The 26,657-nt window shown below is 53.4% G+C and overlaps 2 protein-coding genes across 6 annotated transcripts in view; one reads left to right on the top strand and one right to left on the bottom strand.

The window, feature by feature from the left end:
* On the top strand, window positions 1-23,233 carry CD5 (CD5 molecule). Its single transcript, XM_055313661.1, has 11 exons — window positions 1-100; window positions 9,624-9,662; window positions 12,047-12,358; window positions 12,793-12,855; window positions 13,123-13,467; window positions 15,491-15,784; window positions 16,442-16,567; window positions 17,329-17,382; window positions 18,228-18,347; window positions 18,886-18,977; window positions 19,428-23,233. The coding sequence occupies exons 1-10, from the start codon at window positions 7-9 to the stop codon at window positions 18,972-18,974; spliced, it is 1,536 nt and encodes a 511-aa protein (XP_055169636.1). The 5' UTR covers window positions 1-6; the 3' UTR covers window positions 18,975-18,977; window positions 19,428-23,233.
* A 192-nt stretch (window positions 23,234-23,425) lies between these two features.
* VPS37C (VPS37C subunit of ESCRT-I) overlaps window positions 23,426-26,657 on the bottom strand; it is a 29,729-nt gene continuing 26,497 nt past the window's right edge. For all 5 annotated transcript variants that reach the window (XM_055313699.1, XM_055313683.1, XM_055313674.1 and 2 more), the window contains 2 exons: window positions 26,531-26,613; window positions 23,426-25,773 (listed from right to left, as the gene is read on the bottom strand). In XM_055313699.1, the coding sequence (XP_055169674.1) occupies window positions 25,051-25,773; window positions 26,531-26,613 (806 nt within the window). In that variant the 3' untranslated portion in view covers window positions 23,426-25,050. The remainder of the gene's footprint in view (window positions 25,774-26,530; window positions 26,614-26,657) is intronic.

Raw genomic sequence — 26,657 nt, 5'->3', positions numbered from 1 at the left:
CACGGGATGCCGAGCTTGCCAAGGCTGAGGCAGAAGGAGGCTGCGTCCATGGGGTTTCAGCAACCACCGCTGGCCGCCCTGTGCCTGCTGGGGGTGCTGGGTGAGTACTGGGCTACTGGGACTTGGGATGCAAGGGAAGAGATGCCGGTTCTCTCCCCAGTCTGACACAGGCCTATATGTGACCTCTCTGGAGCATCAGGAAGGGTCGGGGCCACTCCACTGGTCCCTTCCATCCCTTTACCACCCCCCCAGCTCTGCTTCTTTCTTGTACTACAGAGGTCTTCCTGCACCCTTCCAGGTGGGACCCATGCTAAATCAGACTCTCAGCCTAGAAACCAAGTCATCCAGCCCCCCTCTAGTGCAAGCTTCCTCTGCCGTGCCCCCACCCACAACGGCACTTGGAGCGTCTGGCCTTTACCTAGATGCGCCCAGGCATATGTAGCTCACTGTCTCCTGGGCAGTTCTATGATGCTCTGAGCACACAGGGCCAAGGCACAGAGGGCTGCCTCTGAGAACACAGCTGAGCATGAATCGGAGACACACCCTGAGTCCACATTCTCCAGCTCTGTCCCAGAGGAGCCCCAGGAGGCTGGCCAGCCAGGGTGGAGTGCACCCTGGGGCTGTGTAGGAGCACCCGGGCCTCTGAGAAGTTGGCCGGGGTAAGGCCAGCGGTGGCTGAGCCTGGGGCCTCCTGTACCCCGGAGGGGAGTTGGTAGAAGCTGGGGGTCTCCCCATTTATGAAATGCAGAGGTGAACTGGATGAGGTCTGACCACCTCTCAAGGGCTTGGAGGGCACTGTGGGCAAGAGAGATGCCTGACCGGGGGATAAGGAAGTGTTACGGCTTCCCAATTTTCAGGGAAAGGACCCAGGGGCTATGACCTGCCTGCCTGTTCAGGGAGCCTCAGTCCCTCAGTCCCACCAGAGGCTGGTGTGTAGTGTGAGCAGATGTGAACGTGTGTATTTAAATATTTGTGTGTGTTTTCATGGGCCAGACATGTCTCCAAATGTAGGTTTACCTTCCGTCCATGTATGTGATGATGGCACAGGTGCACACATGTTCACATAGCTCTTCTCACATGGACCCACGAGAGAACCGAATACCTTCTGTCCCCAGGGCAGAGGCCTAGAGATAGGATCCTCCCAAGGAGCTGTGACCTGTGGCCGCTGACCCCACCAGGGCAGGGAGGCTGCCAGGCTCCCCGCCAAGAACGGGAATGGAGTCCTGTTCTCTGGGGCTCCCAAATGAAGCCCATCATGACCAGTTTCCTGGCCAGATCCAGCAGCTGCCCTATCCCAGCAGAGCCCAGAGTCAGGGAGACTGGAAGGCAGCACCTTCCCCGGGGGGTTTGAGAACCATCTGGAAACCCAGGAGCTCATGCTTTCCGGTGTTTGTGTGAACTGGTGGATAGTAAATATTCTCACTGTTCGATGGATCACAGCTTACAAAGTACCTTTAAAAGCTACTTTCTTCTGTAAGCTTCACAACAGCTCATGAGGTTGGTGGGCCCATTGCCCCCATTTTATAGTCAGGGAAACTGAGTTCCAGAAGAGCCAAGAAGCAAAGCCCAGGGCACAGCAGCTAGTGAGCAGCAGGGCCAACTCCAGCCCGGCACTCCTGCTCTCATGGAGGCCCCCTGTACCCTAAAAATACAGACACACCAAAGCCACTCCCACAAATAGAGAAATGGCTGCAGATCACGACTACCTCCTGCAGACATGTCCCCACCAAGGGCAGGGTTGCTGAGGGCTGGGGACTCCTGGCTGGCCATCCAGATTGTGACTTAGGGACCTTTGGGGCACACAGATGCCCACGACATGCCTGGGTGGTATGACAGCTGGTCCCCTCTGTTGCTGCCCTCAACCCCAGCCTGCCTGAGGCTCACCTGCTTGGATCAATGGTGTGTGAAGACAGCCCTGAGGGTCAGGCCTGGCCACCAGGACTGCAGAAGCCAGCATTGGGGCAGGACAAAGTCACTGAGAGTATATGTGTCACAGAGATTTGTAAAGATTAAATGAATTAATGAATGTAGAGCTTTTAGTAGGAATGCTGGTTTAGAGTATATAGTAGGTGCTCAGTCAGCACTGATGGTCATAGTAATTATTACTCTCATCATCACCAAGGTCAGAGTCCGGAGGGAACAAAGTGAGGTCGGACCCAGTAGAGAGTCTTGCCAGACACCAGCCTGGCCATCGAATCTCCTCTCCCCAGCCCTCTTACACGGGTCATTCACACCTTCATTTATCCAACTACAAATATTTATGGAGCATCTGTTATATGTCCAATGCTTGTAAAGCATCTGGGATCATAGTAAACAAGACGGGAATCCTTACCCTAATGGAGGAAGCACCCGAAATAGTTACAAATTCCTAAGTATTGTGGTAAGTGCAGTGAAGAACACAAGAGCAGGTGGGACTCAGTGGCCAACTTCCCTGAGGAGCATGCCCAGGCCAGGGGCTGGGTAGGCAGGGAGGGCCTCTCGGAGGAAGTAACATCTCTTCTAAGACACAGATGCAGGAAAGAGCCAGCCAGGCAGGTAAAAGAGGGACGTGGTCCATAGGGGTTTGCAAGCGTACACACAACAGGCAGGACAGGCCCGAGAGGGGCTAGGCATCCACAGGAGGCAAGGGAACATGGGCTCGAGCTTCGAGCAGGCTGCCTGGCCCACTATTCCAGCAAGGTCCCAGTGGCCCAGGCTCCCCACCCTCAGTGGGGAATAGAGGGACCTGGTGGCTCAGGGATTGGTACTGGCCCCTCTGGTCACTCTGCCCAGCTCAAGACCAAGGAGGGATTTCAACTCTACCTGAGAAAATTGATAAAATGCATACGCCTATTCCATATATGCACATGTGTGTGGATGAGTGTGGGTGCATGTGTGAGCACGTGTGCATGCTGTGTGTGTACTCATGTGTGTATGTGTTGTGTGTGTGCACTTGTGTGTGAAGGCCTGTGGGACTTTGGAGTTGCACAGATTGGGATTTGAGTTCTGTTGAGCCACTCACAAATGACAAGAACACTTCTCAGAATCTCAGCCTTCTCATCTATAAAATGGGATGACCACCGTGCCCACCTTACAGGACAATGCAATTGTTAAATCTGATTCATTCACTCATTCAGACAGTAAGTATTTATTGAGCACCTACTATGTACTGGCCACTATTCTAAGTGCTGGGGACACAGCTGAACCATCAAAATCCGTGTCCTTGGTGGATCCAATATGGGAGTTGGGGTGTTATGGGGAGACATACAGTGATGGCATGGATGCTGGGAGGTCATGGGTGGGGTGGGGTTGGGTGGGGGCTGTGCTTATCCAGGGAGGGAGAAGATAATATTTGGGCAAAAATTCTTGTAGGAAGTGAGTGAGAGTACTGTGTGGGCCTGGGCAGGATGATCCAGGCAGAGGGCAGAGTAGAGGAGTAAGAGTGATGAGTACCCCTGAAAGGAATGGTCCCAACACCTTTTCAGGTTCATACACCCTTATCCTGACCCTTGGGCCAGATGCATTTGGGAATTCAGAATTTTCCAGATTGGGGGTCATACTCTGTATGTACTATGTGTTCATCATGCGCCAGTGAGGTCTTGGTAACACCCCCTAATCAAACACATTCCCATTCAATGAAACATGAATTCACACACTAAGAGAGACTCATTAAAGGCTGCAAATACCCTCCTGCCAAGTGTACTAGAAAAGACTTATGGTTTAGGGTATTAAGTTGCAGATGAGGGATTATGGCCCCAGGTCACTTCCTCCATAGACACTACCATCATCATCATCATCATCATCATCACCATGTCTGGTTCTCACAGGCCCCTGAAACGCCCCTCTCCCCTGGGACACCATTGAGACATATGTGGTAGGGACAGGATAGAAAATCAGTGGTGGCTGGCAGAAGTGCAAAGGGTCCTGTGCCACCACAGATTCCCATGGAGACATCCAGAGTGAGCCCTTCCTTCCTTGGCCTCAGTTTCCCCTATCTGTACCCTGGGATGAGCAGGCTCCAGGTTCTCCCAGTGGTAGATTCCCACAGGACCCTGTCAAGTCATGGAGATGGGGTTTCTTGTCCTGACTCTACCATCAGCAAACTGTGTGACCTTGGGCAAGTTGCTCAGCCTCTCTGAACCTCAGTTTGTTGATCTGAAAAGGAGAATAAGCATGGGCACTTCCTTAGGGTGCTGTGGGTGGAAACAACTTTGGGATATAGGAAGCTCCGAACAAAATGAAGGTCTTATCACTGTCACAGTGGAGATGCATATGTGGCATTAAATACGTGCAAATTCAGTTGGACATAGCAGGCCACCAGTGAGAGAGTGATGACAATTTAGACTGTGACAGCTGACCTGCCTGGGATCTGTTCATATCAACAGGTCAGTGCAGGGCCCGTGAGAAGGATTAGAGGTCTGAATCTGCTGTTCCTTCTGTGGGTGCCAGTCCCCAGGCTTTTCCTGGCATAAACTCAGTGACTCTGCATGTTTTGCACACAAAAAGACTCCTGATCAGAAACCAATCTCCTCATCTAGTATTCCACCAAGAAACAGAATTGGGGGCCTCTGCCATCTTTGTTTTCCTAAAGCCTTGATACAGACTCAGGTTAGACACAGCTCCGTTTCAGGAAAAGGGGGTTTCTGACCTTCTAATCAGCCTCTCATCAGAGGATGAAAGGAAGAAAAATCCAAAACGCCCCCCCAAAAGGCAGTCCGACCTGTGGTGTTTGCTGTGAATTGATGAGATGTTTGCAGACTATTAGAGGGACTTGTGGTTTATGGAAAAGCTGGAACATCTATCTGACTTCCAAACCTCACTAAGTCCATCCATTTCCTGATCTGGGAAACAGGGTGACAGCAGCCCCTTGCAGCAGGGCTATTGGGAGGATGGGGGCCAGGTCCCCCATGCCGAGAGCTTGCCCTGGGGTCTGCATGAGGTAGGAGCACCACAAATGTTCACTCTCACTGCTCCTATCAGACATGTCCCAGCTCCTCCCTGGGACCCTGCTGCCTTGTCTCCACTTCCCAGTACATGATGGTTGCAAAGGCAGATGTTCACGGGCCCCAGGAGTGTCAGAGTGAGCCAGAGGCTGGCCAGCCTGGGCCAAGTCCTGGCTCTGCCGAGTACTGCAAAGTAGAACCACCAACATGAATCCATAAACGTTCTCCAGCAATTCCAAAACCCAAACAACGTCTGCAGATCTCTGGAAAGTGCCTTTGGTGCCGATCCTGACCTGAATGAATGGGATGCTATTTATAATCCTGCACATCCCATATGGCATGAAAATTCATGTCTCTCGGCAGAAACCATCATGAGATGGAAGCTGGAGCTCCCCAGACACAAGGTGACAGTAAGGGGCCTCAGGGGTGCTGGCAAACCAGATCCCACAGGTTGCTGCATGGAGCTCTTGGGGAGGTAGCCTGATGAGGCCCGAGGATCCTATTTTCCAAAAACATTTCACTCTTGGGATTTTTTTTTTAAGCCAAACAAAACAGAAAGAAACCTAATTTTTAAAAGTTGACTGAAAAAAATTTTAAGCAGCATGCAGAGCCAATAAAACCCATCCATGGCCTGATGCAGCCAGCGGTATCACACAGAGAACCAAAGCGAGAATCACTGGGAATGTTGGGGATGCAAGAGGACCAGGCAGGTAGGGACAAGGGTGTGAAAATCTCTGGGTGCCTTCTGGAATGCACGGAATTCTCACAGAGATCCCACCAGTACAGGTAGGGTCAAAATGACTAAATTTCTGTAAATGGGGAGATGAAGAGAGAGGCCAGGAGAGTGAAGATGCCTTCTCACATTCTCGGGCTTTCTCGGCCCTGAACTCCTTCTGGGCTCAGCTGCTCCAAGCCCCAAATCATGGGTCTCCGAGGGGAGGGGGCAGGGGAAAGAGGAGCCTTTGGAGGATTCTCGTTCCTGGCCCCAGCTGCTAGGCTGCAATTGTGGATGGCAGGTTAGCAAAGGACACAATGCTTCATGGTCCCCTAGGGTCTCTAGGCCTCTGGTTGCAGATTCTGCAATCCGCTAGGCTGAGCTGCAGCCCCGGAGGGTCTCAGAGAGAACCTAAGTGTTATCTGCAGGGTTCCAGGGAAGGAGGCTCTTGGTCAGACCCCTGTGAGGAGAAGCTCAAAGAATGAAAATATGTCGTGGACGATGACAACCTAAACACATCTCTGGACAGACAGAACGAAGCACCTAGAAGGCTCTGAGGCAGTCACACGTCTCACTGTCCACTGGTCCCTGGCCCTTGACAGCCTCTGAGATACAGCAGGAACTAAAGAGTACAGAGCAGAGAAGGCTGGCCCAAGAGGAAGGTGAGGGATCGCAGGGTCTAACTTTCTCATTTTACAGTTGAGGAAACCACATCCAGAGAGGGCGAGTGACTTGCCAGGATCATAGAGCAAGTTCGTGGAAAAGTCTCCCCACAGCGTGTTTCACTAACTGAAGGAAATTCCAAGTTCATTCCTGTTCATCACATCTGCACACCATGAACGTGCAGTAAACTGGCAAAAGGAGGTGTGACAGATGGCTTGGCTTTGAGTCCCAGCCCCAGCAGCAACCTGCTGCTCAGCATGTTAGTTCATCTTTCTCCACTTCTTCATCTATAAAATGGAGATCAAAATAATAGTGCCTACTGGCGCACTTGGGTGGCTCTAACGGTTAAGGATCCAACTCTTGGTTTCTGCTCAGGTCATGATCTCAGGGTGGTGAGATCAAGCCCTGCATCAAGCTCCGTGCTCAGTGGGGAGTCTGCTTGAGGATTCTCTCTCCCTCTCCCTCTCCCTCTGCCCTTCCCCTTGTTCGCACACACTCTCTCCTCCTCTGTCTCTGTCTCTCTAAAATAAATAATTAAAAAAAAAAAACCAATAGTGCCTACTTCATAGAGCAATGAAGTTTGAGAGAGTTAACATATACAAATGCCTGGGTAAATGTGAACTCTTAAAGTGTTGCCGGGGGGATCCCTGGGTGGCTCAGCGGTTTAGCACCTGCCTTCGGCCCAGGGCATGATCCTGGAGTCCCGGGATTGAGTTCCGCATCAGGCTCCCTGCGTGGAGTCTGCTTCTCCCTCTGACTGTGTCTCTGCCTCTCTTTATCTCTCTGTGTCTCTCATGAGTGAATAAATAAAATCTTAAAAAAAAAAAGGCAGAGCCTGAGCTCTGTCTTATAAAAAAATAAAAATTAAAAAAAATTAAAGTGTTGCCGGTGGTGATGATGGGGATGGTAAGGCTGATGGTGATGGTGTGGTGAGGCTGATAGTAATGCTGATGGTGGTATTGTTGTTGACGGTAATTTTGATCATGATGGTGGCGATGGTTAGGCTGATGGAGGTAATGATGGTAGTAATGGTGATGGTGATGATGGTGATGGTAGTGGTGGTGATGATAGTGGTGGTACCGATGGTGACAATGATGGTAGTCACGGTGATGGTGGTGCCGGTGATGGTGTTGTTGATAGTAATAGTGATCATGATGATAGTGGTAGTGGTGATGATGGTGGTGATAGTGATGGTGGTGATGGTGACAGTGATGGTGATGGTGAAGGAGGGATGAGCCAGGAAATGCTGCTCCACTGAGGACATCAGGCACCCAGAGGGAGGCAAAGTGTGGGGATACCTAGATGCCCTTCCTCAACAGGGCATTTTGGGAATTTTACTTGGTTCTCCAGCTTGTTCAGTCTTTCCCAGAAACATTCTCTGAGGAGGGCCTGGGCCATCCTATGTGAGATCTACAAGAATGGTCTGGTCTGGTCCCTGCCTCCAGGGGCTCCAATGTCTGGAGACTCAAAAACCAGGGGGACAGGTTCTAGGCCGTGTTCATCTCTGCATCCCCAAACTTGGCACTCTGGAGACACAAGCAGGCAGCAGAGAGCACAGGTTTGGAAGGCAGACTCACAGTTTGAATCCAGGCCTTGCCAGTTGCTGGCAGTGTCCCCCTGCACAGGGCATTCTCCTTCTCCCAACATCTACACCATGAATATATGCAACTCACACCATGGAGCTGTGTGGAAGGTTAACAATGGAATCTATCAGGAGCCACCCTGAGTGCTGAGTACACAGTAGGTACTCAGTAACTGATAGCTGCTATTAATAATGAATTTTGACTATGGTGACTTGGGGGGATATGAAGGTCTTGAGTGGGCCCTCTTACCTGGCTCTCCAAGCATCTCAGGCTGGCAAAGCTCCCCAGTGGGCCTGCCATCCTCCCCAGGCCTGCCCCAGGCCCAGCCAGTAACACAACAGTACCACCAGCCCTGAGCACCAATGCCAGAACATCACAGTATGGTGCCAGCATTATTACAGGGAGTCTTGATTGTGGGGGGCGGGCTGGCTGGCAGGGGCACGTCTTCCTTTAAAATTCTACTACCAGCTCCAAAACACTCAGGCAAAAATAAGCTTTTTAAAGCACACCTATTTTCATTTTCTTCTTTTTTTTTTTTTTTAACACACAGCAACAATTTCTCAAAAGCAACTTAAATGGAGTCATTTCCCCTCTAAAGTAGTCACCCTGACTGTCCTGGCTCCCAATTGAGAAGCAAGCCCAGGAGTCATAAGGTGGAAATCAGAACATCTACTTCATGGCTGGCAAAGCTGAGCCGCAAACATGGGACGGGGCTCTGAAGCCACACGAGCATGCCACTCTGGCCCAGGCCCACCCAAATCAAGCGTCCTCCCCCAGCCACAGATGAGCCAGCCACAGGCTGCTCTGTGACAATCCCTTCAGTGAGCCAGCTTACCTCCCACTCTGGAGTCAGTCAGGGCTGGGAGGAGGCCGGCCTTCTCAAAGGGCCCCCATGGCTATTGAACGGGCCTGGGCAGGAGCCATGCTAGAGGGGAGGCCAGGTCCCCAGACCCACCATTAACCGGGGCTGTGGTCTTGACTCCTTTGTGCCACCTGGCTGCACTGTCTTGGGCCAGCCCCTCCATCTCTGAGCTTTGACTTCTCCTCTAGAAGCTGAGCTATTTAAGATGAATTGTTCTCATTCTTATCCTGCCTTGGGGATAACTAGAAAGTAGCAAATGATGTCTGGGGTTCTCATGCTGGGTCATTTCTCTGGTTCTCTACAACTGTGAGGCTCAAACTTTTTCAGATTGAAAGCAGTGCTCGCAACAGTTTTACACTGCAGCCAAATGCACAAAACCTCATAACCAACCGTGTATTCTGACATTCTCTATTCTGAGCCATTTCATTTTGCAAAAAAAAAAAAAAAATGTGATGGTTGCATTACCACATAATTTTTAAAAATCAGTGGCTGCAAAGCTATATATCACTGCAAAGGGAGAGCACGAGGAAATGTTGAGGTGGGCGGTGATGGAAATGTCACCTTGACTATGATGGTGATCACACAGATCTCTGTATGTGTAACATTCATAGATCTGTGCACTAGAGGAAAATTCATGTTACTGATGCTCATTTAAAAAGTAAAGTTTTAAAACAGGGGAAAAATTGATAGTTGCAGCCCATTAAACTGGTTTCGTGACCCACCTGGGGGTTCTGATGTGTAGTGTGACATTCCCTACCCGAGCCCCACATTTGGGGGGATGCAGAAGAGGCCACTGCTCAGGCTGTGGGTGGGTATGAGGCGGGATGGGGAGTAAAAGGGAGGCTCCACTTCCTGACCCTCTTTTCTCTTTTCTACAGTCACTTCCTGCCTCGGGGGGCCCCACTGGGAGGACTCAGGTAAGGAAGAGACAGACAGAGGTCTGGAGCAGAGGGTGGTGAGGGGACAGGGCTGTGATTCCATCAGGCTGTAGGGGGATCTGCCAGAGTGAACTCCACCCCAGAGAGAGAGAGAGAGAGAGAGAGAGAGAGCCCCAACACATGCAGACCCGCACATCCACATACTCGTATACACATTTAGATGCCTGTGCACTGGCAGATGCCCTGGATGGCCATAAAGCACCACCCGCATGCTCATTATCATGATAATTATTATTATGACCCACTCACCATGAACAGAAAACATAATGGCCCATAAATGCTCCCTGCAAAATCCTGTTTCCTACTTAGTCCCTGCCAGATCTTCCTGGTCAAACGCATTTGCAGCTGAGGCTACAGAGAGAGACTGCATGAGGTTGTAAAGTATGCTGCATGTCCTTCCTTCACAGTTGGACTTTAACAGGCTAGTGTTTCCCAAACAGGGCTTATGGGACATGTTGGATAAGAGGTAGACAACACCATCACTCACTGGAGACTGATTGTGTGTACCAGCCTAGGAAAGTCTCTGAGAAGTCCTGCAGTGGAGAAATGTGTTTGATATTTCTTAATACAGCAGTTCCCAGACTCATTTCACCCCAGACTTCACTCTTTCACATTTCCTGAGATCACATCATGCTGAATGTTTTTTGGGAGAAATGTGGCTAGACAGTCTTATGAAGCATGCAGCCAGAAGGAGCCACAGGGGCCTTGGCGGGCCCTGTCCAGAATCTGGAACCCTGCAGTGGCATCTTAGCTCTGAGCTCTAGTAAGTGACTTGTCCTCTCTGAGTCCCAATTTCTCCACCTATAAAATGGGGAGACCATCTGTTCTTTGGTGAGGATTCAGTGAGTCTGCTCACCGGAGGGAAAGCTGCAGAACATTCTGCCAATGTCAGGTGCTGGACAAGCCCTTTTTTTTTTTTTTTCAATTTAAAGATTTTATTTATGTATTTGTGAGAGACATAGAAAGAGGCAGAGACACAGGCAGAGGGAGAGGCAGGCTCCATGCAGGGAGCCCAGTGCAGGACTCGATCCCAGGATCCAGGATCACAACCTGAGCTGAAGGCAAATGCTCAACCACTGAGCCACCCAGTGGTGCCCCAACAACCCCTCTTTGTCTCAAACTAGTATAGTGACCTTGCCAAGCCCTAGCCCTGGGCTCTGATCCCCAAGCCCAGAAGAAAAAGTAGCCTGCCTAGAAGTTTCCAACCAGGGAAAACCTCTACCTCCCAATCACTTGGCAAAGCTTTTTACACGTAAAATAAATAAATAAATAAAATAAAAAATAAAATAAAAATCTTGAATAGGTAATACAGTTGCCTGGCTTAAAATTTTAAAAATATAAAAAAACCCTACAATGGTGAATCTCATTTCCATTTCTGTCTCTCATCTGCCCAGTGCTTTCTGCATCCTAACACCCCAGGTAACAACCACATATATTCCTGTCTTGTCTCTCCTTCTGGAATCTCTGCAGATACAAATATATATCCTTCTTTTTGACTTCACGGAGCTTTATAAAATCATACCAGTCCTATTCCTACCTATGATCCAACAATTCCACTCCTCAGTATTTTCCTGAGAGAAATGGAACACGTGCCCACACAGACAAACATCAGTTTGTGAATGTTCCACACAGCTTTGTTCACAGCAACCAAATGGTGGCGTAGCCACACAGTGAGACATTCCACAACAAAAAGGAAGCTGGTACATGCAATGATGCAGAGAAACCCCAAATGCCAAGGCGAGGGAGTCTGACGAGAAAAACAGAACACCAGAAACAAAAAAACACGCTGTATGATTCCAGGTACATAACATTAGAGAGGAGGCAAAACTTCTCTCTAGCAACAGAAGCAGATGAGACTGGATTCAGGGAATCTACCCGAGGCTGGATTCAGGGAAACTGACTGCACATGGGCATAAGTGAACTTTCCAGGGGATGGTGGTTCCAGAAAGGCATGCCTTTGTCAAGTTCCACTGAACAAGGGCTCTTGCAATGAGTACACATGAGTAATGTTTCTGTGTCTAAATCCTACCTCAACAAAATTGATTTGAAAAGTCAGAAAGAAAAATAAAAACAGGTGACAGGACCTATTTCTATGGAAGCAGAATCTGCATGAGTGGAGCAATCCTGCTGGACAGTAGGTGCTGAGCACCCCTTGCCTGCTGCTCTGAGTTCCCCTGGGCTCTGAGGTCTCAAGCCCCACCCTCTGGGGCCTGATTTTGGGGGACCCCAAGTGTCAGGGAGCACAAAGCTCACAGGAGCCAGGAAGGCAGCCCATGGGGCAGAAGGTGGCCTGGCTGAGGGTGAACCTGACTGGGAAAGAAGAGGACTCTCCCCACCCACACACACACCTCTTTGACCCCCAGAGTTCCAGGTGAGACTGAAAGGCTCCAGCTCACGGTGCCAGGGCCAGCTGGAGGTCTGCATCGGGAAAAGTTGGTACACAGTGTCCAGCCAGAGTTGGAGCTGGAGCCAGAGCCCAAACCCCTGGGAGGAACTTAGGCTGGCCTTGAAGCTCTGCCGGAGGCTGGACTGTGGGGAGGCCTTGGCCATGGCCTACTTTCCTGCTTTCAACAGTCCCCAGAAACCGATCACCTGCCATGGACATGTGGGGTCCTTTTCCAACTGCAACACCAGTGTGGCAAGCCAGAGCAAGCCCCTGGGCCTGATCTGCCAGGGTGAGTAACCAGCAGCCCCGGTGAGGCTGCCTGGGGCCTGGGATCTGAGGCTGCAGCAGGCAGGTAGAGGGGCATTCCTGATTTATAACAACCCCCCCAAAAAATACCTTGGTGGGGAACTGGGGTGGGGGGTGTTGGCACCTGTCTGGTGGGATCAAGAGGCCAAAAACCTGGTTCTGCCAATTGCTAACATTACTGGCTCCTCTTAACCTTCGTTTTACCGACAGTAAAATGGGCTGGTACTGCCCACCCTGCAGATTTAGAGACAGTGTGTAGGACAAGTGGCACTTAAATCATAAGTTCCAGGTCTTTCTCCAAACCCTCGGGTTTGGACAGCCCTCCCCCAACCTGCATTCTTCCCCCCCCCCCGCCCCCCATCTCCAGCCCCCCGCCCAGGGCTCCTGCCCCTCCCTCACCAGAGTATCTCATTGCAGAGCCACCGAAGACAACACCTCCTCCCACGAGCCCCCCACCCACAACCACTCCAGAGCCCACAGGTAAGAGGATTCTGAGGTCCCTGGGGGCAGGGTGCTAGGTCTAGCAAATAAAAACACAGGATGCCCAGTTGCATTTGAACTTCAGGTAAACATGAAAAGGTTTAGCGGAAGTATGCCCTATGCAATATTTGGGAGCTCCCCACCCCCCACAGCTGTTGGCCAGTCTTTCATTTGTCTGTGTGTTGGAACCAGAGAGCCTGGAGCAAGGAGGACCCCACTGCCAGCCTGGCAGTACTCAGACCCGCTCCCCTCTTTCTCCCTCCACAGCTCCTCCCAGGCTGCAGCTGGTGACCAGGCCTGGGGGCCTGCAGTGTGCTGGTGTAGTGGAGCTCTACTACGGCAGCCTGGGTGGTGCCATCAGCTATGAGGCACAGGACAGGACCCAGGACAGGACCCAGGACCTGGAGAACCGCATCTGTGCCGCCCTGCAGTGTGGTTCTTTCCTAAAGCTTCTGCCAGAGGCTGAGACAGCCAGGACACAAGATCCAGGGGAGAGCAAGCCCTTGCCAATTCGATGGAAGATCCAGAACAGGAGCTGTGCCTCCCTGGAGCGGTGCTTCAGAAAAGTATCGCCCTATGAGGGCAGCCAAGCTCTGGCCATTGTCTGTTCTGGTGAGTGAGACTCAGTGAGGACCCAAGAGGTGCCCCCAGATGATCAGTCAACACCTGTTCCTGGAAACCCCTGTGGGTAGCACAGGGCCCTGGGCACCATGCAGAGCAGAATGGGAGGGAAACAGAGGGCAGGATGGGGTGGGGGGAAGCTATACTCACGCAAAGTAACACAGAACAAGCCCAGATGCACTGCCAGCTTGGCTGTGGCTCGGTGGGAGATCAACAGGACTTTCAGGATGAGGCAAGGTCTCCTTGTGGGTTTGGGGGAACAGAGGAGAGAAGGCTCTTTAGGTGGGAATTAGGACTTGTGCCAAGGATCAGAGCAGGAGGAGCACTTGGAGGGGACCAGCCTTGAAGGAGGGGAGTTTGCAAACCCCAGAGACAGAGGAGGCTGGAGCAATGGTAACAAGTGGGAGGTTGTCCCACCCTACCCCCTGCACAGCGGGCAGAGGGAGACCAGAGCAGGTCCCCAGAGAGCTGCTTGCGGAGGCTCCTACACAAAGACAACAAAAAGACTGGTGAATCTGGTGTGGCTGAGAAGAGAAGACCAAGGAGGATGCTCTCGGGGACCCCCAAACCAGGATCCCTGGGGAAATGGAGGAGGAAGAGACTGCAGGTCAGAGTAAGGGAAGGGGTGGGTTCCCATCACCAGAAGGGTTCTAGTGGAGTCCAGACTATACGAAATCTGACTTACCGAGCATTTCCTGGGTGACAGGGACCTTCCCAGGAGGGCCATTCATCTTCACAACAGCCTGAGGAGGTGGGCGCTATTATTATCCTCACTTTACAGATGAGGAAGCTGAGGCGCAGAGAAGTTACATTTCTTGCCCAATATCACAGAGCACTAGCTGCGATTTCTACTCAAGCCATGTCACCCCAGAGTCTGTGGTCCCAGCCTTGGCTACCCAAAGTGTGGTCCTAGACCAGCAACACCAACTACATGAGCTGCTTAGAAATGCAGATATAGTGGTCCAACGCTAGACCTACTGAATCAGATGCGCATTTCAGCAAGGTCCTAGGGGTGTGTGTGCAAAAATCTAGGAAGCCTTGCTCTGGACCTCTGGGCTACCCCGCAAGCATACCACCCCCACTCCCTTTGCACCCCGCAACTACCCCCTAGCCCAGTGGATGCCAGGTATGAATTAGTGAAACACCGCCTCTTCCAGGTAGGAGCGGCCCAGCCTCCCCCACCCAGGGTCTCTCTGGGCCTGATGGCGGGGTGGATAGTCTGGTTCTCAGACCCACTCACCACTGCCCTCCTGCAGGCTACAACGTGCAAAATCAGACCTGAAAGGGCTCGCCTTTGAAATTCTTTTCTAAGTAGAAAATTTACTAAGGCCTTTTAGATGGATGTTCCTATGGAAATTGGCCAAATGGGTGAGATCATAGCCCCTTCTAACCTGAGCACAGGTGGGCCTCAGCTGTGCACCCCAGGCCCCACCCTGGCAAGCAGAAATGGATTCAGTCTCTGTCAAACCGAGTCCTTTCGTGAAAGCCCACCCCTTGAGGCTGGGCAGCAGGAATCCTGGGTTCTGTCCCACCCCTGAAGTACCAGGACCCGGACGGAGCAGGAGCTGTTTCCTATCACTAGGCCTCAGTTTTTCCTTTCTGAAAAGCCCTCCCGCCTCGCCAGGGATGGTTCTCCAAGGTTAGAGGACCCAGGTGGAGCCTGTTTCTCACAGCTCTTCTTTCACTGTCACCTGTGCGGGGACTGACTCCCTCCAGTGGCTGCTGAGAGCATTGCCACTCTCTCGGCATCTTCCCTGAAACCACCCATGCTGTCACATCTCAGGATAGCTACCAGCAGCTGCCCAGAGATGCCAGGGAAGGAGCTGGATGGGGGAAATGCCAGAAGATGCCAGAAGGAGGGAAGAACAGAAAGGAAGGCGACGCCAGCTCCCCACGAGCTGGGCTCTGCCAAGGCCCCCTCTTGGCTAGCGACACGGGGCCCCAGTAGCCAGGCCAGGGTAGGCTAGAGCTCCCCCAAACCTGTCACCTGCCCTCCACTGCTTCCCCTCTCCAGGTTTCCAGCCCAAGGTGCAGAGCCGCCTGGTGGGGGGCAGCGGCTTGTGTGAAGGCTCTGTGGAGGTGCGCCAGGGCAAGCAGTGGGAAGTCCTGTGCGACGTCCCTCGGGCAAAGGGCACGGCGCGGTGGGAGGAGGTGTGCCAGGAGCAGCGCTGCGGCAAACTCAACTCCTTCCGGGTGCTGGATGCCACCGAGAAAACCTCCCATGGGCTCTTCTGCCCTGAGGAGAAGCTGTCCCAGTGCCACCAGCTTCAAGAGAGAAAAACCTACTGCAGAAGGGTATTTGTCACATGTGAGTTGGCCATAGCCTACAGTGGGCAGAGGGCAGTTCTGGATTTTCCCTTCTAGGACCTCATCAGTGAGTGTGCTTCTGAAGGACAGGCTCCAGGCCTAGACAGAGGGCCCTGGAGTCCTAGAAAAGGTTGGAGAGGTGGCAAATGGGGGGTGGAGGGGGGGCAATTGTGCTCAGACAACAATGAGCATGAACCATGAAGAGGAGACTGGTCATAATGGCTAAGGAGCTTTCCTTCTGTCTTCTAGTCTTCCAGGATGGAAGCTAGAAAAGCAAGGGAGAAATGGTCATTGAATAACGCATAAAAGAGAGGAAATAGATGAATGGATGGATGAATGGATGGACGGATGGGTGGATGGCTATCAGCATATGATGGCAAGGTGATCACTTATAAGCAACTGGCAAAGGGTAGAAAGTGAAATAGCTGATAACAAGAGTGGCCAGTGATGGCTGGATGACAGGTAGGAGACAGATGAATGGGTAGCAGAGAGTTCGAGAGACAGGTGGAGAGGCCAGTAGATAACTGCCTTCTGGCACATGCTGGTGAACGACTGCAAGGAGCAAGGGGTGGGGGGCGGGGGGGGGGGCAGCGGCCTCCCTCTGAGCGGACAGTTCCCACTTCGCAGCCAGGATCCCCCTGACCTCTGCCTCCCCCAGGCCAGGACCCAAACCCGGCAGGCCTGGGCGCAGGCACCGTGATGAGCATCGTCCTGGCCCTTGTGCTCCTGGCAGTCCTGCTGGTCGTGTGCGGTCCTCACGCCTACAGGAAGCTGGTGAAGAAATGTAGGTGCGGGCGCCCCGAACCCCCTCACTTTCCAGCCCCTGCGGGGGGCGGGAGGTGTGCAGGAGAGCATCTGGGCTTCCCCGCCCGGCTCACCCCTCTCCTGCGGGTGAGAACAGAGAGAAGCCGGAGTAGGGTGAGCGCTGACTGGCGCACACCTGCCCCCCCCCCCGCCCCCCGCCCCCGCCGCGACGCAGCCGCGCCCCCGCGCCCCGCGCCCCCGAGGCTGGGTCTGGGTCCAGGCCGGGCTCCACCCCCTAGCGACTGCGCGGGCTGCTGATTGAGCCGCTTCCTCCCGGAACCTCAGTTTCTTCATCTACCTGATGGGCGAGGGCGCGCGTTGTGAATATAGGGGGCTGGTATCCTTGCCTTGCAGAGCTCCGAAGAAAATTATGCAGAGACTGGAAGTGAGATTAGAGAGGCCGACAAGAGAAGACCGGGAGGTGCACAGTGTTGGCCAGGTCCCTACTGCCCTCCCAGGCTTAATTCTGGTTCTAAAGCCCCGTGGTTGTTTCTCCTGGAGAAACATCCCCCTCAACACGCCCCTTCACCCTAGATGGGCCCAGTCACCCTCCTGAGCAAGTCAGAAAACTGAGATCCCAAAGGATTTCAGGGGGCAAAGTCCAGCAGTCTCTCCTTCAGCTGCACCTGCTGCCTCCTGCCTCCCTTCCCTCACCTTCCCCCACACAAGTCTCCCCATCCTTCCCTCCCATGATCCCTGCCCAGCCTCTGGCCTCATGTGCCTTTCCTGTCTGTCACCCAGTCCGCCAGAAGAAGCAGCGCCAGTGGATTGGCCCGACGGGAATGAACCAGAACAGTAAGTGTTGCAGAAGGCAAAGTCCTCCCTCAGCCCCAGCCAGTGTCCACAGGGGGTCAACGGCTCTCTGCTGACCACCTACGAAGCCAGCAGCTACGTTAGGCCTCTGATCTCCACCAAGTTCATCTAAGGTGGGACTGTGGTCAACAGGGGTCAGCAGGTGGTATTCCAAAAAGAGGTCTCCACCATCACATAGATTCAGAAATCAGTGAGGTAAGCAAAATGAGGCGCAGTTCTTTATTTCAGGACTTATTAGAACAGTATTGGGCATTTTTGCAAGAAAGGTTGTCCAAGCTTGTTTCCTCGTGGAACAATTTTAAAAGGCCAATTTTAAAACATTTTGTAACAGCTAGCCCATCCCATACCCTCGTTCTTCATCCTCTGTCCCTCTAGCCACAGCCAGACCACCCTAACGGACAGAACCATGGCCCTTCTCCCACTCCATGTTCTTCCTTCCCTTTTGCAAATCAAGGTGTGCTGTGAAGTCTCTTTTACAATATAAAGCCCCTCAGCTCCAGGAGAGGAGGGACTGTATCTGGCCTATCACCTGTGTTCCAATCCCTGCCTAATAAATACCTGATGAATGACTAACCGACAGCTGAAGGCCCACCCTGCCAGATTGCTGGCCAAACCCAAGCTGCTCAGGAAGTCTGAGTCCCCGCAAGAATGCACCTGCTCAGGAAGAAAGGAGCAGAGGGATGCAGTGAGGAGGTGTGGGTGCCCTTGGCCTTTCCCCCATCCTACAATGGAAACAAGAAATCTCGATTCCGGGCCCCTGTTGGGGGGGAGGAGCAGAGGAAGACAGAGCAGGAAGGCTAATGACACCATCTCCTGCATTTGCTCAGTGTCTTTCCATCGCAACCACACGGCGACCGTCCGGTCCCAGGTTGAGAACCCTGCTGTCTCACATGTGGAGAATGAATACAGCCAGCCTCCCAGGAACTCCCACGTCTCTGCTTATGCAGGTAAGCAGCAGCCAGGCTTCCAGGGTGAAGGCAGGCTGGAGCACAGGTCACACCCAGAAACAGGATGCCCCAGGGGAGTGGGGGCTCTAACTGCCCTTTGACAGTGGTATGAAACAGATCCAGCCTTAACCGGCCTCAGCTTGTCCCCCCAGAGACCATGAGCCACTCAGCTAGAGAGAATATGCTGAGATGCCATTAAACCACAGCACTGCTGTGACTTAACAGGCCTGTTTCTCTGCAGGGCCTTGTGGGCCAGATGGTAAATGAGGCCCTTGGATCCCTTGCAGACCTGCAGGAGGCCTGAATTGAATGTTCCCTGACTGGCACTAACAATTAAGCCCCCAGGGAGCCCAGAGTTCAGTATCATTAGTGAACACCGGCTGATTTTTATCAAAACAGATACAGGACTGTCAAGCCACCCACCAGCTCCTAAGCCCCTGTGATCCTCAGACCCCATGGGGCCCTGGGCTCTGAGGGGCTCTCTCTGTGTAGCCTGGTGGGGTAAGCCTGCTGCAAATGGCCTCTTTTCTTTCTGCAGCTCTGGAAGGGGCCCTGAATCGTGTTTCCACCCAGCCTGATAACTCCTCTGATAGTGACTACGATTTACACGGGGCTCAGAGACTGTGAAAGGTGAGCTGGGCTCCCTGGCCCGCCCCCTGGGATCCCCGAACAGCCCTACAGATAAGCCCTGGCCCCTCAATTCCTCACCTCCTGCCCGCCCTGCCCATCCAGAATGGGGGCATCTGTACATCTTAACTCTCATAGACAAAAAAAAAAAAAAAAAAAAAACCACTATATTGGTAATGGGGACTAATTTGGCAATAGTAGCAGAAGGATGGTCAACCTGAACACCTCCTCCTAAACTCCATCTTAGAAGGCCACCCAAAAGAGCCCCTGAGAATTTCCTGATGGACTCACACCCCTGTGGAGCTGCCAGCAGGAAGAGGTAGCCCCTGGCCCAGAGGGACAGCCTCTGTCCCTGTTATCAAACCGGGGGCTTGGGGCCTATCCCTCACCTCCCTGAACCTTCTCTAGGGTGCAGGGTTTCCCCCTCTGACCTGTTTCCTTCTCTCCCCACAGAACCAGGTACCAAGCACAAAACATCAAGAGGCAGACCTGTTTCCTGAGACGACTCTGCCTGGAAATAATTTCTGCCCCAGCTAGAACATGGACGCAGGCAAGGGTGCTTTCAGACATATCCTAAGTCCCTAGAGCTGTGGGCCGCCGGAACCTGGCCCAGTGAAAACCCCCAACACAGCTCGGCTGCCCTTCCAAGTTGAGCATAGCCCAGAAACAAGAATCCCCCAACCCTCAAAATCAGACATGTGGGGAACAGCACCCGGAGGAATTGGTTCTGAGATTCTGGCCCCAGTGAGGAAGGAGCTCCCCTCTGAGCCGGGATAGGGGAGTGCAGGGGAAACTCGGTTCTCTATTATATTTTTAATATGTTCTTTGTAAATAACACTTTTTCTACTTCCTGCGAACTAGAGGGCCTCTGCTCCTCAGTTGAGGGTCCAGCTTCTGGACCCTTCTGGGGATGCTGGCAAGCCCGAAACAGAGCCACTCAGCACAGCAGGCAGCCACTGCCTGACACAGGGCCCAATCACCCTCCCTCTGTGGCCGCCCCTCAGCCCCTCATTCCAAGCCCTAACAGAGAGCACCAAATCTCTGGGATTGCTGGCTGCCAAGCCCAAAGGCACCATGCCACCCCAGGGCCCGTGAAGAAAGGACCAAAGAAAGGACCTAGCAAATCCGAGGTGCTTGGGGGTTTGGTTTTGCACAGCAGTTTAAAGTTCAAAGCCAAAGTGGTTTCAGCCAATCACAGTTAACTTCCGAGCCGAGAGGCAGAGAACAGGGCTGGACGTTCATAGAAGTTAAATCATTCATTCTCCCAATGGAAACTGTCTCTACTAGTCACTGTATCTAGACACACACATTACCGTGTGATGCTGGGATGTCCTTCGTGAGGAAGGAAGGGTGAGTGAGTGGGGACATCTCACAGGAGCTTGAAGATCTAGTAAAGGCAGAGGCCAAGCCAGGTCCCCACCAGGTCAGCCCTTGGGCACCAGTTCCCTAAGAAGGCGTGTTGGGTCTGGGCCTTCCTCCACATGATCTGCCACTGTCTCCACTGACAGCAACAGTTCTTCATGGCCCAAGCTACAGAAGCCAACCCAGGAAGAGCAATGGGGTGTTACTAGAAGGATATGGGGTAGGGGTGTTCATAGAATCAGGGGATCCGAGGACAGTAGCTTGCTAGAAGAGTCTGGTCAGCTCTCTGCCAATACCTTCCAACCAGGCCTCCTGTCCTCCCCTGCTTGGGACCCAGAGTCCCATGAGAGCCCAGTGGCCAAACCCAAGTCTCGGATCTGCCCCAACCATGCTAGGGATCCAGAAACAGGGGCGCCCAGTCCCCTTCCTACACTCGGCAGGGGTGAGGGGCTGCTCAAAAGGGAACTGAGAGATGGCTTTCAGGGAGGGCCGTTGGGGAGCAAGAACTCCTGTCACCTCAGAAGTCCTTCAAGCTGGACTAAGGATCAAGTTGACCTGAGACAGGTGAACAGGAGAAAATCAAACTGAACAGAAGTATGTACAGAGGATCCAAGCAGATGTGGAAACTGCAGAGACAGGCCCAGAGATCTCCATGTCATTCTGAACTAAGAGGAAGGGGCAGGGCTCTGGGACTGCAAGGGGAAGGAATGCACTTCACAGAGCACTAGGAGGAGGGAGTGTTTGGTAAGGAGATGTTTGCCCTGCCCTATAGATGGGTCACTCAGGTGCAAGTGATCTCTAGCAATAACACTTATTCTGGAAAGACCTCCAATATAGATTCTTCTGTGTAGTTAAAGGAGGGGCAATGGTTTCTGGTGAGCCCTGAGTCTTGATTGCCTTTAGCTCAAAATAGTCCATGAGCCAAAGTGGCGCATCTTGGGGAGGCATGCCCTTGGCCCCTACAGGGCAGAGGCGGTGAGGCACCCAATGTCTCTACCAGCACCTTTCTTGATAAAAGCTCTTTACTCCCTAGCTTGCCCACCAGGCATGACCTCAACACAACCATGGCCAATTTAACCCCCTCCCCAAAAAAAGGAGCTGCATTGAGGGGTCTCTTTAGAAAGCTTTTCCCAGTGGTGGCAGGCCTGGGTGGTGCACTCCACAAAGGCCTGTTTGGTTAACAGTTGAATAGGAACCATCTTGGCCTTTCGTCAGGCTCTGGCCTTAGCAGGAAGGATTAGCCCACAAGGCCTGGGCCGCCTCCCTCACCACAGAGGATGCTGAGCTGTGGCCTGGGCCACCTCAGGTTCAACCTCTTGCCTTATGGCCACCTGCCAGAGCAGAGTAGGGGCCGCCCCTTCATCAGGGAGGGGAGTGCTGTATGTCCCCCCCCCCCACTCCACAACAGCCCATTTCCCTAAATTGTTACCTGCATGATCAGTCAGGGGATTGGGGGGCATGAGAGCGTGCAGCCTGATAGACTGATTCAAGGACATTCTCCTCCTTTTGTGTAAAGAAGACTGAGGCCCTGATGGGAAAGCTCACTCTGAGTACCCAGTGACAAGCCTTGCTTCAAAGCCGTCATGCCTCTGGGATCTGGGAGTACTGAATGATAGCCAAAGGGACATTTCAAGTGGTCTTGCCCCAGCTGAATCAGCAAAATGTCCTTCTCACATAAGCTAGGAATCACCTTGAGGCTCTAAACTTGGTGCTTTGGGTGTGTCCTTGGGCAGCTGGCTCTGCAGGCAGGGACCCCCTGGGGTCTGGGGGAGGGCGCCTGGTGATTCAATGTGGCAGATACAGGGGTGGGGAGAGGCATCCGAAGGGCCTGGAGAGAAGGGAGAGCAAGGAGCAGAAGGATGCTCATGCACAGATGACCAGCTGAAGCATCTCTCCTTCGAACCATTTCATAGAAAGTGGTGGTTCCTCTCGGCAGCCCCTTCATGCACCCTGCCACCTGTCCTTAAACCTGGACACATGCAAGGCGCAGAGTTCAGGAGGGGGCAACCGACAGTAAAAAAAAAAAAAAAAAAAAATTGACTAAAGGCCAAGGATTCTCAACATGGGCTTAGATTTTCCAAACCTTCTTCCTGACTGGGAACCGGAAGACATCTGGAAACCGGAAGACTTCTGACACCACATGGCATGGTGGAGGAACCCCTGCAGCCAGGTCAGCCAGCCAGGTGCCAGCCCTGCTCCCACCCCTCCAGGCTTTGAGACCTAGTCACTGGCCCACCCACCCCCTGCAGTCTCCTCCCTTGCTTAAAATTGGGGATCAAAGGGCTGTCGAAAGGACCCAACAAGATCATGCATGTATTAAAGTGTATTCAGTACTGGCAGTCCAAAGCACCACTGCACGCTGTCCACAAGCAGCCTGTCCATGTCACTTTGCTGGGAAGGAAGAGCAGATGGGCTGACTTGAGAGTCCATCAGAAGCCTGGCCTCCTGACTCCCCCAAAGCTGCCCTTACTGGTGAGAGCAGAAGACTCCCTCCCAGACCTCATGACAGAATCAGCTGAGCTCAGGGTGGGTTAGAGAGGGAGTAGGCTGGGTGGTGGGCAAAGACCACTGGGCTCACAGCCAGTGGCCCGCTGCCTCCTCTCTTTCCGTTTATAAACTGTGCGGGAAGACCTGGCCCTGACCTGGTGGCATCCTGGCATTTCATACAGGTAGACAGCAGGTGGCGCAGATGCGGTGCCACCCTCGCTAGGCTGGGCCCCGCACGCCCCCTCGTGGGGGCCGGTGGACTTGCATGGCCCAAGCTCGGCCCAAGAAGAGGCGAAAATGCAGGTCCCTGCGTGAAAACACCTAAGATTTTGGAAAACCCAAGTGCAGGAGAAGAAAGGGAAAGGTCGTAAGAGCCAAGCCAGGGCCAAAGGAGCAGGGGAGGACAGGAGGCCGAGAGGATATCCACATAGATGAGGCTTTGTGGACCTGATCAAAGAGGCCTTTCAGCAGAGCATGATCCTGACGGTTTCCAACCCCCACAACCCAACCCAATCCAGCCCCCCAACCCTCCCCTCCAGCAGCCACATCTTTACTTCTCAAACCCCCTGGAGCCACAGCACGATCTGTAACTCACTGAAGTTTATTATGGCAACTAATTATACAAACATACCAGCAATCTGTCACACAGTTCCAGAAGCTCTCAAACCAGTAGAGTCCATTAGTGATTTCTCTTTATAAATAACTTACAAGAAGCAAGCACAATTGGCAAGGAACCGACAGCGTACGTGTAAATGGAGCATCTCACGGCGAATACCCATTGATGGCATGCAGGCCAGGGCCAGGGGGCAGGCACCAGAAGATCGAGTTTCCTCGGGGGCCCCCAGTACCCCAGGCCCACTAGATGCTAGGAACTCAAGTAGTGGACATTTCAAGGCACATATGACTTCATATAGCTGATAGCAGCTCCAGAATCTGCCCTTGAGATTGGTTCCCATCTGGAACAACCAAGTTAATGCTTCATTCATCACATCCCTTTGGTCTATTGTCTTTTATTACTGAACACGTTTAAAAGCCCCAGTGTGCTGGGGCTACATGTGGCACGGAGTCACAATTTCTGCCCTTTACATTCCAAAGACACGAGAGAAGCAAAGAAACGGACTCCGTCCAACAGAGCAATGGTGTCTGAGAAAGCACCGTGTGGGAGGTCCCTGTCTGGGCACCCCCTGCTGTCTGTCTGAGGAGGGGTGCTGGGGTTGGGGCAATAATACTAGGGAGCCAGAGGGAAGAGATGAAGTGGGCGGGGGTGCTGCTGCGATGAGATTCAAGGCACTAAAGGAGTGGATGGATGGGGAGGGAGGGGACCCCAGAAGTCAATGGGCCCCAGAGAAGAGAGGGTGGCTGGGGAGGTGACTGGCCTTCCACTCCTAAGTGAGTCCAGGGTGACCACGACCTCCTGGGCCAGTGCTGCTCCCTCCTCCCCAGGCAAGGCGACCCCCACATTCTCCAACCAGTGCCAGGAAGGTCTTGGGTCCGCCTTCACAATCCCCAGCTTTCTCGCTGCTCTGGCTCCACTGCCATCAACAACAGAGGACAAACCAGCAACAGAGGACACACTTATCTGACACTGGCCTATCAGAGTTCAGTTATGGCTTTACGGGACTTAAAAATTACTAAGTGTTAAAAAAAAAATTACTAAGTGTTTTTCCTAACTGTTCCCTCGCCCTGATCCAACTCCAGCCATGGTGCGTGGGGCAGGCCAACCTTGAAAGGACCAGACAGACACAGAGTTGCATCCCCAGCCCTGAGCATCAGATTGAACGTCCTAAATCCCAGGAGGGAAGGAGGGGGTGAGCAGGGGCTGGACACCAGCCCCCTCGTCACTGAGATAACTGCATTTGGTTCCAGTGTCTGTGAGTGCAGGCACAAGTAGACGCCTACAAACACATGAGGCTGGTCTCTGACACGGACACCCACAAAGAGCACCCCCCCACCTGGAGAGCACCAGAAAAGCTGAAGCCAGTGGCTGAAAAGAAGTGTTTCCTTCCCTGCAGGGGCCGCTAAGTCTGTGACTGGCCAGCACATCGCCTGGTTGCCTTTCCAGGCCCACACACTCCCAACCAGGTCCCCCCAAGGCCCCCGTGTCCTAACACAAGTCCACAAGGAGTGCCCAAGTCCGCTTCCAATTTAACCTCGAGTCTCAATGGGAGGCAGGCCAAAGGTTGTGGTACAGGTGGAAGTAGAGGAGGGCTGAGGGCCAGGACTGTGTTTAGTACCCTGGCCAGGTTGGACCCTGAGGTGGTGGAAAGCCATAGGGAGGGGTGGGCCCTGGGGGGTAAGGGGGCTGAGGGGGGCCTGAGGCCTGGGGCTGGCCTGGGAAGTTCAGGAGCTGAGGCTGCGTTGGGTAGGGAGGTTTTCCTCCAGTCAAGAGGTAGGGGGCCTGTTGAGGATATCCTGGACTGGGGGCCCGGGTCCCTGCCAAGGGGTACCCGGGGCCAGAGGCAGCAGTGGGGGCCATGGGATAGCCTGGCTGGGGTGGTGTGCTCCTCTGTGGGGACCAGGAATAACCTGCAGCACCCCGGGGTCCCGGGTGGGCTGATGGGTAAGGAGGGCCCAAGGGCCCACTGTAGGAATAGGAAGGCTGGGACACCACAGGGAAGGGGGCCGGTGGGAGCGCACCCTGGGCCGTAGGGCCCACAGGTAGGCCAGGAGACAGGTTGTAGGGCAAAGGGTAGGGAGGCACTACTGATGGTGGTGGGGGTGGCTCTTCGGCCACTGGGGGTGTCACCGGGGGGGCCGGGCAAGGTGGGGGTGGTGGGCGTGGAGAAGGCGCATCACCAGCTGGCTCCTGGGAAGCTCTGGGCCTCCTCATCACATCCTGGAGCTTCTCCACACGCACCCTCCGCAGATGGGACAGCATCCTCATGGAGGAAAAGTTTTCCAGAAACGTCTCCAAGGGCACCTCTCCCTCCAGGAACTTCTCAGCCATGGCCTAGAAGATGTAAGGTCTGGTGACAACAGGGGCCCGCCCGGGATCAAGGCCACCCATGTCCCCTGGGGTGTGGGCCTCCCCCCTCAGCCAGCTGCAGCTACTCCCTGTCTTCTCTGGCCCCTGCCTGGGACTTTCTTCTTAAGGCCCTATCACCGCTGCCATATTCCACCTGCACTGTTCTGTGCTCCTCATGGGGATGGCAGCTCCCAGAGGGTAGGGACTGTGGTGGCCACTGAGTTCCCCCACCCCTGGCATCATGCCAGGCTCACAGTGGCTCCTGCATGTATGTGATGAATAAATGGATGAACACTAGCTACTCGGCTGCCAGCATAAGTGCCCTGGGCTGGGAGGGTCTGGCAGCTTCTTCTACCCAGAGCACAGAGAACTGGAGGGAGCTCATCTGGCCATGGACTGACGAGATGGCCAGAGGGAAATGGAACAGAGAGCCCAGGTGGCCTGGGAGGGGCTGGGGGCCTGACATCGGTCCTCAGGGCCCCCACTGTGCCACCCTTCCACCCAGGTCTGCCAGCAGTCCTCTGACCAAGCCATACCAGCTGCCCACTTCTGCTCCAGCCAGGGAGACAGGGTTCCTGTGACCTGCATCCAACAGGGTTGCCACCAGGATTGACTGTGTCAATCCCTGCCATCTACTAAAGCCCCCGTCCCAACTCTGCAGGCACCCGTGCTCATCCCTAAGGGCTCCTGCTCCAGAGCTTGACACTACCCACGGAAGAGGGGGTGACAGTGGCCATTTTACCTCAGACTCCTCTTCAATCTTCATGCCTTCGATCTGCAGAAGGTCTAACAAGGTCTCTGGCTGCAGTGCAGAAGAAAATTTCTCTGGGAGGGAGGGCGGAAAGATCGACATTCTAAACGTGCCTTTT

Source organism: Nyctereutes procyonoides, unplaced genomic scaffold (genome assembly GCF_905146905.1).
Source record: "Nyctereutes procyonoides isolate TBG_1078 unplaced genomic scaffold, NYPRO_anot_genome, whole genome shotgun sequence".
Classification (NCBI taxonomy): Eukaryota; Metazoa; Chordata; class Mammalia; order Carnivora; family Canidae; genus Nyctereutes; species Nyctereutes procyonoides.
The sequence above is the reverse complement of the archived record's forward strand: the minus strand, read 5'-3'. Positions and strand labels throughout refer to the sequence as shown.

What these genes read in the sequence shown, in the direction of transcription:
- CD5 (XM_055313661.1), top strand. Translation starts at nt 7, where the DNA reads ATGCCGAGCTTGCCAAGGCTGAGGCAGAAGGAGGCTGCGTCCATGGGG. An exon ending in GCCCCACTGGGAGGACTCAG is followed by an intron (nt 9,663 to 12,046) that starts GTAAGGAAGAGA and finishes TTTGACCCCCAG; the next exon opens with AGTTCCAGGTGAGACTGAAA. An exon ending in TCTGGCCATTGTCTGTTCTG is followed by an intron (nt 13,468 to 15,490) that starts GTGAGTGAGACT and finishes TCCCCTCTCCAG; the next exon opens with GTTTCCAGCCCAAGGTGCAG.